The sequence below is a fragment of the Lates calcarifer genome, linkage group LG11, assembly GCF_001640805.2.
Source record: "Lates calcarifer isolate ASB-BC8 linkage group LG11, TLL_Latcal_v3, whole genome shotgun sequence".
In the NCBI taxonomy this organism is placed as follows: domain Eukaryota; kingdom Metazoa; phylum Chordata; class Actinopteri; family Centropomidae; genus Lates; species Lates calcarifer.
In genome coordinates, this window is record NC_066843.1 from 12382965 (window position 1) to 12401387 (window position 18423).

The 18423-nt window shown below is 42.5% G+C and overlaps 1 protein-coding gene across 14 annotated transcripts in view; it reads left to right on the forward strand.

Annotated features, from left to right (window-relative positions):
- LOC108880247 (septin-9) overlaps positions 1-6722 on the forward strand; it is a 135350-nt gene extending 128628 nt beyond the window's left edge. For all 14 annotated transcript variants that reach the window (XM_051073732.1, XM_018671702.2, XM_051073738.1 and 11 more), the window contains 6 exons: positions 272-409; positions 2615-2732; positions 3450-3545; positions 3753-3849; positions 4747-4798; positions 5264-6722. In XM_051073732.1, coding sequence (XP_050929689.1) covers positions 272-409; positions 2615-2732; positions 3450-3545; positions 3753-3849; positions 4747-4798; positions 5264-5405 — 643 coding nt within the window. In that variant the 3' untranslated portion in view covers positions 5406-6722. The remainder of the gene's footprint in view (positions 1-271; positions 410-2614; positions 2733-3449; positions 3546-3752; positions 3850-4746; positions 4799-5263) is intronic.
- Positions 6723-18423: the final 11701 nt, after the last annotated feature.

The window sequence follows — 18423 nt, forward strand, 5'->3', positions numbered from 1 at the left end:
AACTATATGAGCTGTGAGATTTGAATTGTGTCTAACCAGATGCCTTACCCTCTCTCCTTACTTTTCCTGTTCCTGTTCTCTGTCGGTTTATATCCTTGTCTTCCTCCTCTCTCTGTTTATCTCTCTCTGAGCTCCTTCCTCTTCCCCCTCCTACCCATCTATCCCCTTTTCTACCTCTGTCTTGCCTCCTCCTTTCCTCTTTTATCTCTCCATCTCTTCCTGTCCCCCTCCTCCCTCGTCATCCCCTCAATCAATGCCTGCTGCGGTCTAGCTGGCAGCCCATCATGAAGTTCATTAATGACCAGTACGAAGCATACCTGCAGGAGGAGATCAACATCAACAGGAAGAAAAGAATCCCAGACTCCAGAGTTCACTGCTGCATATACTTTATCCCCCCGACGGGACACTGGTAAGGACATGTACAGTGACACACACAGAGCTAAGAAAGCTTGAATGTAAATTCTTCCTTCTTCTTTGTCAGCTCCCAACACAACAACACTAAAAGGATATCAGTGCTGCCTTCTGTTGCTCTTAGATGAGAAAGAACACTAGAGAAAGATTTCACCATTTTGGGAAATAAACTTGATTTTTTTCTCGTTGAGGGTTAGATAAAAAGATCGAAACTACTCTAGCATAGAGACTGGAAGCAGGAGAAACTGCACTAAAGGTTAAAGGTTTGTTTAATTTGTATAAACACAAAAGTGTAAGAATCCATGGAAGTGGACACACACAACTGCACATAACGGGTACTGGGGCTATGTGCTGGAAATTACAGAATCATGGTAACTGTTCCCCCCCTGTTTCCAGTCTTTGTGCTAAGGTATGTTAGCCAGCTGCTAGCTGTTAATAGAGTCATGTTTCAGATATGTGTGTGGCATCAATTCTTTTATGCTCAACAAGACAGCGAGAATATTGTATTTGCCACAGTGATGACTTTATCATTCAGGTCTTTAAATAGCAAGCACTGACATTAGTTTCATTAACATGACAATACAATAGAGTTACATCAACTGGAACTTCAACAGATTCTATTTTTACCAACAATGTGTTGTGCATGTGCCAACAGATCACGTACTGATACAGGTTTCCTTTGTTTATCCTGAAGTAGGGCTGAACAATGAATCAAAATATAATCGAAATCTTAATATGGCCGAGTGTAGTATTACCTGGCCATTTTATATAAATGTATGTAAAATGTATCACAACATACCATTATAAATAAAAGATATTCTCCAGATGTAAGGGAACTTGGTTGTTTGGTACAGACCCCAACAAGAATCATGTCATCATCATTTTTAGATCTTGATTGTGAAAATTTGATTTAAAAATTCCCACCAAAATCGTGATTCATATCGCAATATCTGCCAAAAAATATATAAAAATAATAATATGATAATATAGAAATATGATTTTTTTGCATATCATTCAGCCCTCTTCTGAAGATTTTCAGTGTAAAACTGGGGAACATCTCTTTGCTTTCTTATCCCTTGTGCTGAACACACCACGTCCCTGCACATTTCCGCTCCGCAAGATGCAACATATCCCAGAACACCAGTCCACCACACATACACACACACACAAACACACACACTGGAAAGATGGGTTGCTCTCGCCAGGCCCCGAAGCAGCAGAGTGTCCCAAGTTTCTCTCCCTGGATCTCTTACAGACACACACATCTGTCTCTGATTGAACTGCGTAAACTGCCTTCCCTCTCTACACCCTGCCAGTTCAGCCCCGCGCTTTTTTCGGAGCTCAGGGGGTTGGCGTGTACTAGCGGGAGAAATTAGGGGGAGGGTGCACACAGTCTCATGTGTCCATCAAGTGATAGATTCACCGTGCAGTTTATAGCTTTTGCATTTGTGTAACTGTGGTCGAGTGCAGAGGCAAGTCTTAGGAGAATGTTGAAAGCAGCTGTGGATCGTCTGCCTCGTTCAGGCGTGCACACACAAAGACACACAGTTGATCATAGAGCGCCATTCAAGTGCTGCACCTCTATTAATTTTGGTGTCATGGCCTGTCTTTACTCAGGCAGGGGGGCTGGTGTGAAATGGCCCCCTGTCTCTGTGCCCCATCAGCAGCGTTTCATGTTGATCCAACACTGCAGATGTCACATGGCCTGGCCAGCAGCTGCTCAGGGTTTGCCTTAAAAAGCCTAATGGGAGAGAGGCAGGAAGGACGAGAGAGACAGAGAGTCTGTGTGGGTGTCTGGGCGTGTGCAATCAATTCTGCACTTTTGTCTTTTTGAGTGTGGTCTCGCATGAGTGCGCAAGGCTCCTTGTTGACAATGACCGGTCTTTGTCGAAGTGTCGAAGCCAGGCCAGAATCCGCCGCTCTTAACCACAAGCAGATGCTTTCGTCAAACTGCGGGAAAAGCCTGAGCTTCTCAAACCGACCACAAGTCCTTTCAGTCTCATCAAGGAGCTGCTCACACACACTGCATACTATGATTAGGTCATGGATGGAAGGTGAACAATTGGGTCTGAAAATATGTTACAGTAGTTCTTCCATCTGGGACAATTTATTAGGAACATCTGCCCTCTAGTGGAAGAGTTTTGTATTACAGTTTCACATGCATGTCTCTACATCTGATGTCTGCTTTCCCAATCTCTCTCAGTCTGCGGCCTCTTGATGTAGAATTCATGAGACGTCTCAGTAAAGTGGTCAACATCGTCCCAGTTATTGCCAAAGCGGATACACTCACCCTGGAGGAGAGGGACTTCTTCAAAAAGAAGGTAACATTTGTCTTCATTTTTAATTGATTTCTGTACTCTTTTAATCTCCCCTTTTAAATTCATATGTATAATCCAGAGTCATCTTCTTTTTTTCCCCACTATCCATGCTTACATCTTGTCATGTTTATGGTCCAGTAACCAGAGATAGGCTAAGTCCCCTGTGGTTTTCTATGGTGGTTCTTTCTTGTGCTCTCCCTTCACTGTTTGGACAGTCCCAAAACGTGGCTACGTTAGAGCAAGAGTTCAAGTGCATCCTTTACTTTCTGTTCTTCCTTTACGCAGTTAATAGGCTGCGGCCTCTCATTTGTATGTTTTTACTGGCATCGTCTTCAAGAACCTCAGGATTTCCCCTCCCCTCAATAGCAGTGAGGTGGCTAAACCCTTGGTTTATGTGTGTGTGTGTGTGTGTGGTGTGGTGTGGTGTGTGTGTGTGGTGTGTGTGTGTGTGTGTGTGTTTGTATATGCGCATTGCAGACTTGCAAGCACAGATTTATGCATAGGCATCATTTCTGTTTTGTTTGTATACAGGCAGCGATTAACAACTAAGCTCAAACTTTTGGAGTAGATTAGTAGGCTGATTAGCGTTAATACCACCTTAATCTGTACATGGTGCAGTTTTAGGTACATTTGTTTGATTTCTCTTAAGACTCCATCAAAGCATGCCTGCCTAATTACTACTACAATTAAAGGCCTTACTTTGTATCCTTTCAATACCAGATCAGGGAAGAGCTGCGAGCCAACGGGATTGACGTGTACCCTCAGAAGGAGTTTGACGAGGATGCAGAGGACAGAATGATTAACGAGAAGATTAGGGTGAGGAGATGGGTTTGAAGGTTTGATCCTAACAGATAAACTGTATAACCTCTGGCAGGTATTGTTAACACCGTCATCTTTGTTTATGCTCAGGCATACCTCTCTATGGAGCACTGTCATCCTAAATCCATCCAGTGCCATTTTTAATAACACTTAACTTGATTGATATCTGACTCCATTGTCTGTCGACCTTTAACCTCGGAGCAGGAGATGATCCCATTTGCCGTGGTGGGCAGTGACCAGGAGTACCAGGTCAATGGCAGGAGGCTGCTGGGGAGGAAGACCAAGTGGGGAACCATTGAAGGTACAGCTCTCTCCCTTTCTCTCCTCCTATTTCAGTCTCTGTTTTCCCTGTTTTGTTCTTCTATTTAAATTTGTTTTGAGAGACACTTTCTGGACAGAATTTTGTCAGTATGCGCATAACAAAGCTGGAAGTGGTTTTGTTGAAAAAAAAAAACAAAAAAAAAACAAAGATAAAGACCTCACTGAGTCAGTCAGTCAATAAAACAATGCTCCCTTCAGCATTCAGACTGGCGTTGTGTGCCATGCAGCTGGCTCAGGCCTCCAGCAGACACAGTATGACTGAAGAGGCCTTATTTGTTTATTTGGTTCCCTCATGCATCCCCTTTTGTATCACAAAGACATACACGATAGATGCTCACTTAAGAAATAAAATGTGTTGTGGTGTTTTTGTTTTGTTTCAAAGAAAGAGTTATACTTATTCAGTTTATCAGTTGGCCAGTGGTGCGCTTTAACATCCATTTTTTACTGCAGGGATTTGTCTTTCAATATTTAATTATGTTATCCACTCCAGACAGGCGGCACCACCCCTCTATCAAGTGTCTCATAAAGGAAGTTTCATTTCCTGCACAGAGCGCTGCGCAGACACACACAAACACGTGTCTGGCAGGATTTTCTTTTGCGCAGTTAGCCTTATCTCTTCAGAGGGACTCTGAGTTGATGAAGTTAGCGACAGAAAAATGCTGTAGGCGAGGGCACTTGATCGTTGACATGACACATGACACCTCTGTGTCTGTGGGGACAACACACTGGGACTCCACCTAGTGGACTGTTCAGGAAACTCACCAGCAACCCATCACAGCTCACAGCTGTCACACTGACTGTTGTTTGGGTCCTGTTTTAACTCGCTTTTGATTATTTCTAATCACTCATGACTTCTCTCCCTCTCTCTCTCTATTAGTTGAGAACATAGCCCACTGTGAGTTTGCCTATTTAAGGGATCTCCTCATCAGGTGAGTGACTTTTTTCTGTGTATCAATATGTCCGTTTTAAAAGCAGCCTTGATAGTGTGTCAGTGTGCGTTTAAAGATCCCCTATAAACACATTTTAAGAATAATATTTTGCATCCGGTATGGTTTCTCCACAAAAACAATTTTTTGTTTCAAAATTTAAACACTGAACCCAAAATGTTTTCCAACTTCATAGGTCATTCTCAGTGTATTTGCAGCGGAAGTTTCCAACTTTCCACACCACATTTCTATAAGCTGCATAATGGATGACGATTGGCTTCCAAACCAGTTGTCACAAAATCCTGCTGCTCATACTCGTCCTAAACTTTGATTTAAGGTTTCCTCCTTCAGAAGACAAACATGAAAACAGTCAGTGACAGACTGTGCACATACACCATTTTGTCAATTAAGGTTTGTCCGTCTTTTCTACTGGATCTTTATGTGTCTGTATATTTGTGCTTCTTTCAGGACCCATATGCAGAACATTAAGGACATCACCAGCAGCATCCACTATGAAATGTACCGCGTGCGGCGCCTCAATGAGAATAACACAGTGGTGGCTCATGCCAATGGAATCCCAGAGCATCATCTTGCCGCCCACGAGATGTAGATGCCACCTGCCCCCACCGCAGTTGACCTCACCTGGGTATAATTCATTTGCTATGAGACTCTGACCTTCATTGACAGCCTTCCCACCACTCCAGCCCCCCATCACACAGGTGGGATAGAAACGTAAAAAGCCTGCCAGAGGGACTTTATTTTCAATATTTTTCGGCGGCTCAATGGACAGTTCATGTCAGTTTATTGCCTTGTTAACAAACACTATCCTCTTACTATCGCTGACAAAGAGAGTGAAGAGAAGTTTGATTCTTCGTAATGCGCTGCAGCTTGATTTTACCTGCTTCCAGATCTTACAGTTAACCTTGGTGGTTTTTACTTGTGCCAAACACTCAGCATCTGCCAAACAGAAACAGACTGACACGCAGTATGTATCAGTCAGAACTGCCTTAATTAGCAACATGTTAATCTTGTCCACTTTTACTTTTTTCACGTTTGATATTTTTTAGCAGTGCTTATAAGAATTTCTGCAGTAACAGAAGCACAGTTTTCTGTCTCAATGCACACAGCTGTATCAACGTGTGTGGGAAGTTATGATATTCATTGTTGCACTTCACCCACATCATCGTCTTTCAGTGACAAAGCACGTTGGAGAAGGGCTAGGCAGCACTTTGCCAACATGTGACACACATACAGTCATTCAGCTCTCGCCCAATAGTTAAACAACAAAAAGGTTATCAAATAGCACATCATATGCTTGAGTTTATCTTTTTTGTCACAAGCTGTGTTTTGCTTTAACTGTTTGTTATATGTTTGTGTCATGTTAAATATGGATGTCAGGTCCCTGATATCTTTTTAAATTCCCAGTAATAAATATCATGGTTTAATAATAGAAATATCTTAAGAGTGATCTAAGATGAATAAGTATTTATGCACGAGATAAAAATGTGAACTTATTCAGATTATTCACACACTCAGACACACACACATACTTTTCCTGCTTTTGGGCCCCTCAATATAGCCTTATTTATTGGAGAATGTTGGCTGAAACTGGAAGGAGAGCAGGTTTGTGGGTGCCAAGTTAACTACATTTACAGTAGATATTTTTCAATCCTTTTCCCTTGTTTACCTGAGGGGGGAAATAAAACTAGTCTTCCATTGACCAGCCCACTTTTTCTTCTATTTTCCATAATATACCAAGGGTCTTTGTCTGTTTGAACCATATATAATTCCCTAAGCTGTCACTGTCATGCTCTGTCCTGTATATTCTCCTGTGTTCTGATAAATTTTTTGTACTTGTATTATTGATTATAACAAAATTTCCTTTATCTTATTTTAAAGAAATAAAGATTAAAGTTGTAAATATTTACTTTCTTTGGTTTTTCTTGATTCAGTTTTCTGTAACGCTGAACATTTTCCTTTAATACTATGTATACACTGTATACACTGTTTTTTCCCCATTAACATATTTTACAGACCCAGTCTGCAGAGGAACTTACAATGAACAACCAGACTTGAATTCAGCAGCTTGTATCCTCCGACTGTATGCATACTTTAGATCATTTTCGACTGCTCTGGATCTCCATAGAATTTAATCACAGGTGTAATTCACATAGTGGAGCACTTTAATCGCCATGTCATTAAGATTTTCCTTGATTAGCCTCTGAAATCAATATGGCCGCCTGCTAGGTCAGTGGCTGATTAGCACTAATTGTTTGAATGCTTGAGTGCGTGTTTTCTTTCTCAGTAAGAGAGATGGGAGCAGATGAGTCCTGAGCTCCGGGCGAGGCCTTGGATCAGGTGTGACGATGTGCGGACGTCAGCGTCCTGAGGTGCTGGAGCAGCAGCAACAGAAAGTAGACAGACCTGACAAACGGATGTCAAGTAATGTTTCATTTTCATATCTTGAATCTGCTCAAAGTACTTCACATGTGGTGGAATTTGTACAGGAAACTGGGCTGATAATCTGATGTCAAATTCTTACAGTAAAGTTCATGTGGTCATGTAGCCTAATAAGTCATAAATCAGCCTTTTAAGAATAAAGACTTGATTACGGCTTAACTATTTGTATAATGTTGGTTCAGGTTTTATAATTTCCCATTATCCCCATGCAGAGCACTTCAAAATGGCATCTGGCTGCATCGCTCTTCAAAATGGCGTCTGCCGTGCCCCATCTTCCGCAGTATTCAGATGGCACACGCCTGCAACACCCCACGGCCCTGACCCTCTACCAGACCTGCAGCCTCAACTCTCAAGTCGGAACCCTCCACATTCTCACCCTTTTATCCGGCTCCCTGTGCATGCCACCCTCCCGCGGGACAACCCAGAGTAAGAGGCAGCTGCATTTCTGCTCGCGCTGGCCCATGGCTCATCCACCCCCCCTCCCTGCACACCACCCAGCAGTCGTCCTGTTGGCAGCCACCCAGCGCTTCACCGCCTGCCTTAATGACATTCATTAATGAGTTGCACTCTTTCTGGATACTAATGAAGTCGGGTGACCTAGAGAGAGAGAGAGAGAGAGAGAGAAACCTGTGTCGGTTAGCGCAGTGTTTGTTTACAGGCTGTGTGCACATGTAGAGTTGTAGTTGTGTTTATGTCTTGCAGATTGTGGCGATATTTCCGCTTGAACACACGTTGAGTTTTACACACTTGAGTATATAAACCCATGCTCCAGGTTGCACTGTGCCAGCCGTATTAAAGCTCAGTAACAACTTTGCCACCCTGCAGCCAGATTGCAGTGCAGATGCATGTGTGTCACCTGCCCACACACAGCAGACAGACAGACAGACAGGCTGACTGCTATACTTGGCATTATGGAACAGGCGTTAATAGATATGGGCATGCTCATTGGTCAGACCTGGCACAGAGTGATGGATGGGACCTATCAGAGCAGAGCGAGCCCTGTGGACAGGAGGCATTTTGACGAATGCCCATCCTCGTTAATGTGTTATGTGCATGAATATGCAAGAGGTGGTATCAGTGTTTTTGTGGGGGAAGGGCTTGCAAGCGGATTGTTATTGTCATCTGTCTAACCTTTAACTAGAAGCTGAGTGTATTTTTGGCTTTTATATGTAAACACACTGACAGACACTAATATCAATGCATGTGCACCACGCAAGCCCTCTCTGTATGAAACTGCCAAGGTGTTGGTTGACAAATGCATTGCAAATTCTCCTGAATGCCACAACTTGCTATGAAGTCCACCCAGCTCATCTGCATAGAGCCAATGTGCCACCAATTAACACCTGTTTGTAAGATGAGTATAACTATTTAACATGCATCGCGTCGTTTTTTTCCCTTTGATTTACTAATTAGCTAACTTGATTGCAAAATCTGTGGAGATATTTGTGGCAGTGTGATGCCTCGTGCGCGGGCGATCATGTTGTGCATACATTTTGGGGGGGTTTGTTGTGCATGTGCGCATCTCCCTTGTTTACTCCCCCATCTTATGACACAAGGTGTTGTTTGCCCCCCTTTTTCTTTCCAGCATCTGCTGTTTCTCCTCTCCTTTGTTGGCAGACACCTCACCTTGTCCTCCTCACATTCCCGTCCCTTCCTCCCTCCTTATTCCTCTCTCTCCAATGTCAGTTTCCACCCTTTTGCTCTTGGCTCTGTGCCAGGCACTCAGACATGTAAAAAGGGAGGTGGCGGGGGGGTGGGAGCGGAGGGGAGGGGCTGGCGACCACATGCAAATGATCCGACTTTATGCAAATCGGACCCGCTGTTAATTAAAAGTCAGCTGCAAATTCAATTAGCAGACTGAACAGGCAGGGAGGAAACTGGTTCGCCCATATTGATATGATGTGGGAATGAAAGACAAAATTCCCAAAACAATGTGCGGGCGAGGATTCGAAAAACAAAGGAATCGTGGCTGGGGGTGGGATGGGGGGGGTTGGTCGGTGGATTAGATATGAGGTTCAAAGGGTCACTTTTTCACAGGAATGATCAAGCTGTCTTAAGTCACACCAGTCACTGGTCGTAATGTAAGAATAGGAATGTAGGGGTGTGCGACTCTATACACAACGCACTGGTGTGCTGGTTGACATATACACCGCTAGAAAGCACTTGAGACACAGAGAGCGAGAAGATCCAGACAGAGACGGAGAGAGGTGAGACAGAGAGAGAGAAGAGCTTCGTTGGTAGCTCCTGCCTCTGGCTAATTACTGTGAGTAATTAAACTAGTCGCAGATATATGTCAGCGATTATGCTGCTGTTATGGAAATGGAGATGAGAGCGAGCCTGCGAACGCGTGTACTGTATATGCGTGTTTGTAACTGTGCATGCTTATGCGTTTACTAATTATAATATTCGCCTGTCTGAGTAGGCTTTGTGGATTTTGGTCTTCATCTCCTCTGCTGCCCCTCGACTTGGTGGACACTGTAATCTGAGCCAGTTTGCATTATGAAGAGTTTCTTTCTTTTTTATTTAAGCGACCCATTTGGAGAACCTGATTGATTGTTTTTATGTCATTATCAACTCACTAAACTATGCAGACTAGAATGAAGCTAATTGCTTTTTAATTGAAAGCTGTTTGTACGTGGAATAGCTGGAGCGATGACTTATTAATAGTGTGTGACGCCCCTGCTGCTGTCTTGGAGCTTGCCAGGGCCAACCTGGGCTGGGGTAGATCACCTGGGCCTTCCAAATTACTTGCTCTGACTCCTGACGTTCACTCTGTGTCATCATCTTTTTCCTCTGCACATGCCACGCATCCATGTGCAGCCATCACAGCTAACTTCGCTGGTTTCCACACCCCACGGCTCCTTGAGTCAGACTGTGACACATATTTACATGTGCAAGGTTTCAAGGTATCACATGGCAACGGAACTGGGCACAACAAAACATAACTTGCTTCTGAGTGCCTCTGTGATCTCTAGAAGTTTGTTTGGTGGTGTGGTGGCACCAGAAACACTCTCCAGATAGATATGTTCAAGCACAAGTCAGTACAATTTCTACTGCTGAGATCTATGTGACGATGGGTGAGTTAGATCTGCTAATGGCATACTGCCGAGAACCAACCGACAGAGTTGATGGATGGGAGTAAGTTTGGGATGAACTGAGCAGAAGAGAGAAAATAAATGTGAAGGGTGAAAGAGCAAGACAGAAAAATTGAGAAATGAAAAAGAGAGACTGGAACAAAGTCAGCTGGATAGACCGATGGAAGTGGGGCTCAGCGTGAATGTGTGTCTTACTAAGGAATTTTATTTCTGTTAACGGAGGAAGATAAAGTCCCTGTAGTGAAGCGAGAAACTCAATACTTCCTCGTGTGTCAATGAATAGTTCCTGCTCTAACTTATCCTTGAGGATTCCTGATCGATGCACTGCTCCAGTCCTGCAAATGTCTATTTCAACACTGAATCACATTGTATTTTGGCCACGCATTTGTTTTCTTTTTCAATATACAGAATGTAAGTCTACGTGTCTGAATGAAAATGCATTCAGTATCCATTATATTGTGTGATGTGTTCAGTTTTTAGACCAATGCTCCTTTTGTGTATCAAAAAAATGACCCTCCATTGACTCAAAGGCTGTAAAAGGTTTGTATTTTGCTAAATTAGGGGAAAATGAGTCTGCTGAAAGGGAAAAAAAAGACCTTTCACAGACTCTCTTCAAACCACTCCTGCAGCAAAATCCACTTTTTGCCTGTCCATCTATGCACATTTTGTTCCAAACAAGTTACATTTGCACTAAAATACATTTCAATTTTCACACATAAGCCTGTTGAACTCTGACCTCATGATGTACTATAAGGTGGCATATCACATCTTCACTGCATCTCTAATATGTGTGTGTTTGTGTTTGTGTGCATCATCTGCATGCAGGGCTTACCGCACACCAAAAGATCCAATCAGTGTGTGTGCGCCTGGGGAAAAATCTAAATGTGCTCCCATAGAAAAAGGACACGTTTGCCAGATTGGTGATTGACTTTGCTGCTCAAGTCTCCTGACAGCCTGCAAATTCTATATCAGAGACTTGGGGTGGGGGTTAGGAATAAAGCCAGGCGGCTTTTAAAGAGAGTTTTGAAGCTGTTTTGATGTGTGTGCAGCCAGGTGAGACTGCAGGTGAATAGTAATGGAGAGTTAAGGACAGAAATGAACCAACCAGAGCAGAAAAGGTTGTTGATAAATGGAATAAGGAGAAAGAATGTGTTTCTGTGTGTCCCGTGTAGCAGAGATGGAAGCTGTTACAGGACACAGGCAGGTAGGGAGGTGGGAAGCACGAAGTTGGAGAGGAGGGTCACGTATTAAGAAATTAATTTTCCCCATGGTTGCACATTGGTTTCAGTGGTGATACAAGCGAGGGAGGTGCGGATGCTTGAACGGACACACGTAGACGTGCAAAATACTTCAGCTACACTGGAACAACCCCTCCTCCACTCTGTTGCTGTTAATTGGAAAAAGTACATCAGCGTGTTGAAGCAAGGAGAATGCAAGAAAAGAAGAGTGTGACAGGAAGCTCGATGGCAAAGTAGATTTTTTCCAATTATTGACCTCAAAAGTGAAAACCCAAGTGAGTTCTAACACAAAGTCTTGGTTGATTGTCTGTCTCTGTTTTTGTCACTCAGGTTATGGAACTGCCATCAGGCATCTGCAGAGACAAACACATCGCAAACAGCACAGGACAGGTAGGTGCCTGTGTGTGTTTCCTTTTATTTCCCCGTTGGTTGTCAGTCATAACAGCTAAGTTGCATGATAAACCCCTCACAAAGCCTCAGATTCCTGCCTCATTAAACAAATCTCACACCAGGAAGTCACTTGGGATATTAAAGATGATATTCCTTAAGTCCAAACCTTTATCTAAGCCACTTGCACCTCCTTCACCCTTATTATATCAAAGATGCCATAATATGAAGTGAAAAAGTAAACTCCTTTATTGCCATGTGCACATGAGCTTTTGCTCCCTGTCTGTCAACTGTTTTCTCTCCTCTTTGTATGATAGGTTTGATATTGTGAGGGTTTAATATTGTGTGAACGCTGACCACCCACTTCACACACACTCTATACACACACACACACGCACACAGACTTCCCCTGTGGCTGCAGCAGTCAGTCAGATATGAACCAATAAAGCCGGTCTCTCTAAGCCTGCAGTGAGGGAGGCAGAGGAAGAACGTGTTCTTTATTAGAGGAGAGATGTTGGCACAAAGTCCCTCTGTAAATTCACTCTGCGCTGCTCCACTGATCCTCCACCTTCACTCCGTCTCCGCTTTGTTCCTGTCTCCTGTCTCCGCTCTGATATATTCAATATTTTTGGGCTTGGTGTATGACTTGGATTATTTTTTCAGTTTCCACATGAGGCTGTGGGGTTTGCGCAGTTTCCACCCACTACAGTTGACAACAAAAGCATTTTTTTCGTGTTGACTATATTCCTCTGTGAGAGGTTGGTGGAGAGCTTGTTATTGATCAATGCCTGAAATCAGGAGTGTTCTATTTAGATGCCCAATATTCTGCAGACAATAAGATGAAAAGGACTGAGTATGTGTCTGTGTGCGCACGTGACAGAAACACCATAAGCACAGGTAGTAGTAGTATTGGTCATAATTAGAGGTCCTGTGGCAAAAGTTCAAAATTTATAGTAATGTTTGAAACACACAACAAGCAGCTTCCAGTTTATAGTCAGCTATCGTCATTTTTGCCAACTGTAATGACATCTCCCGCTAACAGATTTTATCGGCTGTAGCTAGCTAGCTAATTAAGCTAATGTTTGCTCCATGTCTTGGTTGAAACAACATCTTAAGTGACTTTTTAACATTTCAAGCAGAGTCATTTTAAATTAAGATCCCTACAAAAGGTATTTTGAATATACACTTGTAGCCTCTTGCATGATATTGTGCTAAAAGGCCGAGTGGCATCCTCACTGGTTACTGATCCATATACGGCAGATCCATGTTGCAGTATGAATAAGTAGGCTTGGCAATGGAGCAAACTGCTTGTAACATGCAGTAAAAATCACACGTGATCCCATCTAGGCCCTGAGATGGACTGGCCATTTGTTGAGGCCATCTCTCTTTCACCATCTGATGAGCAGTAAAGGAGAGTGGGAGTGGAAAAGGAGGAAGATTGTGTAATCAGATCCTGAATTCAAATTCTGATGTGATGAAATAGAGTATTCTGTTCAGTAATACACATGCAGTGTGTCCATCTACTCACACATACACTCATCGCATCTGCATGGAGCCTCTGAGATAATGTGCCATGCAGTTGACAGGATGATTTCAGAGCTCTCTCCTCTTTTTCACTGTTGAGTCTCTTTGTCTTGTCATTGTCGGTGTTCTGTTTGCTTCCTTCGGGATGTTCAAGGTGTCCCTCTCTATAAAACTACACCCTTTATTGGACTTGATTGTCCTAGTGGTATTGCAAAACAGTCTGTGACATCTACTGTGTGTGTATGTGTGTGTGTGTGTGCTCCACATTGGCAGCCTATCCATTAACCTGGTGCTAATCTACACACTGCAGAAACAAGTGGATTAGAGCCTGCCAGCCTCAGCAGCCAATAGCATTTGAAGGATAATACCTTTCACTCAAACACAAATACACAGTCACACATGCAGAGGCGCACATATATACACACATTCACACCAACCAAACTAAATTTATGCTGTAATAATATTATAGAGTGTACCCCCACATGAAATTAGAGTTATCTATTATGACTCTGAGCTCTGTGTGTGTGTGTGTGTGTGTGTGTGTGTGTGTGTGTATGTATGTATGTATGTATGTGTACGCACATTTGTGTATGTGGCCTGTGCTTATTTAGCCCAGCCTGTTCGTGCGTATATATATATATTTTTTTTTTACTCTCTTCCTGTCGTCGAGACAACCCATCTCAGCTACTGAAAGCACCCATCACTCATTTCACAGCCTTGTTTGTCTTTCCTCTCCTCAAAAAGGGCTTTTACAGCCATGCTAATGACATAAACGACAGGGAGAAGGGGAAACACTGTCCCTGTAATCCCCCTCTAAAGCTCCAAATGAGGCTGCTTTATTCAGGAAGTATGTGGTTTTATAATTTTGACTATTTAGAGCTTTCCTGCTCAGGTTCCATTCATTACAGAGGACCCCTGGAAGGTTTCGTTCATTAAGTAGGATGCCTGGGTTTAAAGAGACACAAGGGGAGGTCACGTTATGCTTTACAGATCGTTGGAATTGATGCAGAGATGCTGCGATACACAGAATGAAGACAAGAGGCCTTAGTGTCTTTATTCAGTGGATGGAAATCTACATCCTGTTCCCCCTACTTAGTTAGCTACACTTTATCTGAAAACACCCACGTGCAATATTTAGTCCTACTGAAGAGCTTTTAGTGTACAAAGAGCATTACAAAGGTCACTAGACAGAAACAATGCATATGTTCAGATTATTTTTATTAATCAAGCACAAAAGAGAGCTGCATGTGTGACTTAAGTTGACAGCCAAGTCTTCTGTCATCCTTTTATTGCTAATAACATAACACATACATGCATATGTAAAGAAAAAAAAAATGGCTGGTGTCCAAAGAGAAGAGAAGATTTGTACCAAACTTTTCCCCGTGCCCCCCAGGAAGGATCTGACTTCATTCATCAGCCGCATTGTCAAATATGCAAACTCACCTCATGGCTCCTCGTACCTGCGTCAATTCATCATAGCTCTGATGCACAGATAGTAAATCATAGGCCTGCGCCCTTTTCGCAGCAGTGTAGTTCGTTCGGCATCTGTTCAACAGTAGCACATGAAAGTAGTCAGGCTCTGAGAGCTTTGAAGGATACAAATCTCTAAAAAGACAGAGAGGGTTTGCAGTGCACTAATGTCCTGCTGTGGATTTATCCAGGATTTGGAAATCTTGTAAAGAATGAAAAAGGATTTTCTTGCTGAGATTACTAGAATCAGTAACAGGAGAGGAGAGAGACAAGTTATACGTACCCGTCTTTTCTCTTCTTATCCTTTATTCACTTTTAGTCTTGCTCTGCTTCTCTAGATCTCTGTGTCTTATATCACAGATTAAAGATCACACAAAGGAGTGCTTTTGTCACGCTCTTAAAATAAGTGAATGTATGTTAATAAACGCTTTGAGTCCTCAATATGTGTGTGTGCATGTGTATATGTGTGTCACAGACAGTCACCCTAAAAGATGTAATATGACTAAATGGGAGCCGCTGGTTGAACAGTGTGTCTGAGCTGTGCTGTTAGGAGCAGACTGAGGCCCTGGGGAGATGTTTCATCTGTTGAAGAGCTGACAAAATAGAGGCTTTCTTTTCAGATTTAATGGCCTTGTTGGACAACACCACAGGGATACACACACATATAAACCCTCATACACCAAATTAATACAGTTACACAGGCGCACAAGACGGGACTTAATGACAGAATGACAGAAGCACCTACTGTTTTCCTTAACTGTATAATGGACTGGTTGATTAATCAACCCCTTGACTGAAAACTCTTAAAGGAATTGTTCAAAAACACACTTAGAAATAAAGTGAAAAAATGACAATTTGCTATTTTACAGGATGTTATGCATCAGGCTATTTTGTTGAGCAGTTGCCAAGCAACCAGTGAAACTCCATGAGGGTACATAACCCCCATAAAATTTCAAATTGTTGTTTTTACACTGTGGTTTTTATAGACATAGAAACATAGAAATACAACATTGGAGCTTTAAGGGCGCTGGTAGGAAAATGTAGTTTTTTGGTTGTTTTTATTTTCTTTGTCTTTGTGCTAAAGCAAAGCCAACTGGTTGTTGGCTGTAGCTTCACAATTAATGGACATATATGAGGGAGGTATCAATTTCTCGTCTAACTCTATGTCAAAAAGCATATAAGGAAATTTATGCTTTAACTTTACGTACTGTAAGGTTAACTGACTCAACAGCCTCTTCACGTCAACAATGCTGTTGTCTAATGACAAACATTTCCACTGAGTAAGACAAAGCTTGTGTTTTCTTGTGTGAGGGTGGAAAGAGAACAAACTGTGGCAGCTCCTTGTTGAGAATCAGTCCTCCATCAATCACAACATCTGACAACAAAGATTTGATTCTAATTTAACTTGGCAGGAAATCGTGCTGACTTAAGACAAATGGGCAGCACGGACATTTGAATAACGACTCATTTATAAATCTGCCAGTATTTACAAAAGCAAAATTTGTCTTTAATATTCATTTTCCATTTATATTGCCCTTCACTGTATTCATTTTGGTTTTCCATTCTACATACAGTATCATGTATTTTGTCATTTACACCATTAACAATAACATACACATGAATGTCAATATTCATATTCACGATTAGTGTTATATTTTAATGTTGTCAGGTCAGAGTTAAAAGTTTTCCACAGTTTGTACCATGACATCACTTAAGTGACTTACTGTATAATAACTGATGATAATTAGTCAGGCATAGAACAGGACTGCAGATACCACAACATGAATAGTGTGTACTGTACAGTGTATCCAGGCAGCATGAAAAGGACCTTTACCCTCTGCTTCCACTGAGACAGGGGTCAGCTTCTTAGAAAATGTCAGGGCATCAGACAAGATGAATATTGCCCAGATGCTAGCACACACACACACACACACACACACACAAACACACACACAAAACGTACATACAAGCGCACACCTCTGCACCAAGGTGTAACTCAAATTCTCCGGCTTAATTAAGAGCAGCCCACTTTGGAGCTGCCATCTCGTTTAGCTAATTAGTCATGAATATGAAATGCCAGGATTTTAATTAGCTTGCCATTGTCAGAGAGAGAGAGAGAGAGACAGAAATCACAGACTAATTTTCTCTCCTCGCTCGACGACACTTTATAGTGTATTATAAAGGCCTGGTAGGAATGTGATTTGATTCCTTTGTGGCAGTGAGTAAGTTGTGGGAGAGGACACTTATTCTCTTATCGAGTATTTAACAAAGACTGTGTATTGCCTGTGTATTTTCAAATATGAAAACATGAGAAGTGAAAACTTGCATATTAACTTTTTACAGCAGATGATCAATATATGTCTGTTATATAATGATATAGATTAGAGAGTTTTTTCCAGATCATACCCAGTCACTATCAATACTTGGATGGCAACTTAAGTGGAAGATTAAGAGCATAATGCTAACAACCAAACAACAAAAGGAAAACTATTATCAGCAAAGTAACTAAAACAATATTAACATAATTTTGTTTTTCATTTTGTTGCAATTTGCTCAGCAAAAATGTGCAGATATTTCCACAATGAATGTTCATATTCACTTTTCAAATGATTACTTTAATGAAACCTGCTCCCATTTGTGAAATCTTGCTGTTATTCCCCTTCCATTTCCTCTCTTTTTCACTGTAAACCATCAGATAATCAGGTAATTCTTCATGAGGCTCTGTTTGAAAGGGTGGTGGGGGTTGGGGGGTGTTTAAAGCAAAGGCATGGAGACGGTCTGGAGGGTTTAGCAGACAGGTAGATGGGTCTGGGGTCTATTCTGCGGTTGGTAATTAAATTGATTAAGGCTGCGCTGGTGCTGGAGACACGACGACAGGGAGCGGGAAATGGAGATGGATGAGCCTGCGGGGCTGCAGCTATGAGATAGGAATGGCGAGGAGCTCATCTCGGGCCGGCCGGCTGACTGTCTGGCCGGCTGCTGCAGAGAGAAGAATAGGCTGTTTGGTTATAATCCCCTCTCCTTACTCAGTCTGTGCCTGGATTCAGCCGGACACAGATTCATTCCCACTAAGATGTCAGTGGACAGTATCCTTTTTGATTGGTGCTTTTGTGTATTTCTGTGCTCCATCGCTGTCTTGTGTGTGTGTGTGTGTGTGTGTGTGTGTGTGTGTGTGTGTGTGTGTGTGTGTGTGTGTGTTTTTTTTTTCTCTTTAGATTGCAGAGGCAAGGAGTGGTATAGAGCATCCTTATAAGCACACACACACAGACACACACAAACACTGCTGTGAGTGTGTGGTGAGGAGAACAGGTGGGCTCAATATGTGCCTATCCCTCCCTGTGGAGTTAATGTTTGATCAGGGAGAGAATGAGAGAGAGTGAGAGATGAAGAATAACTCACCGTGATGACTTTCCGTCTGCAGGCGGAGCGGCAACCAAACCACAACTTCCTCAGT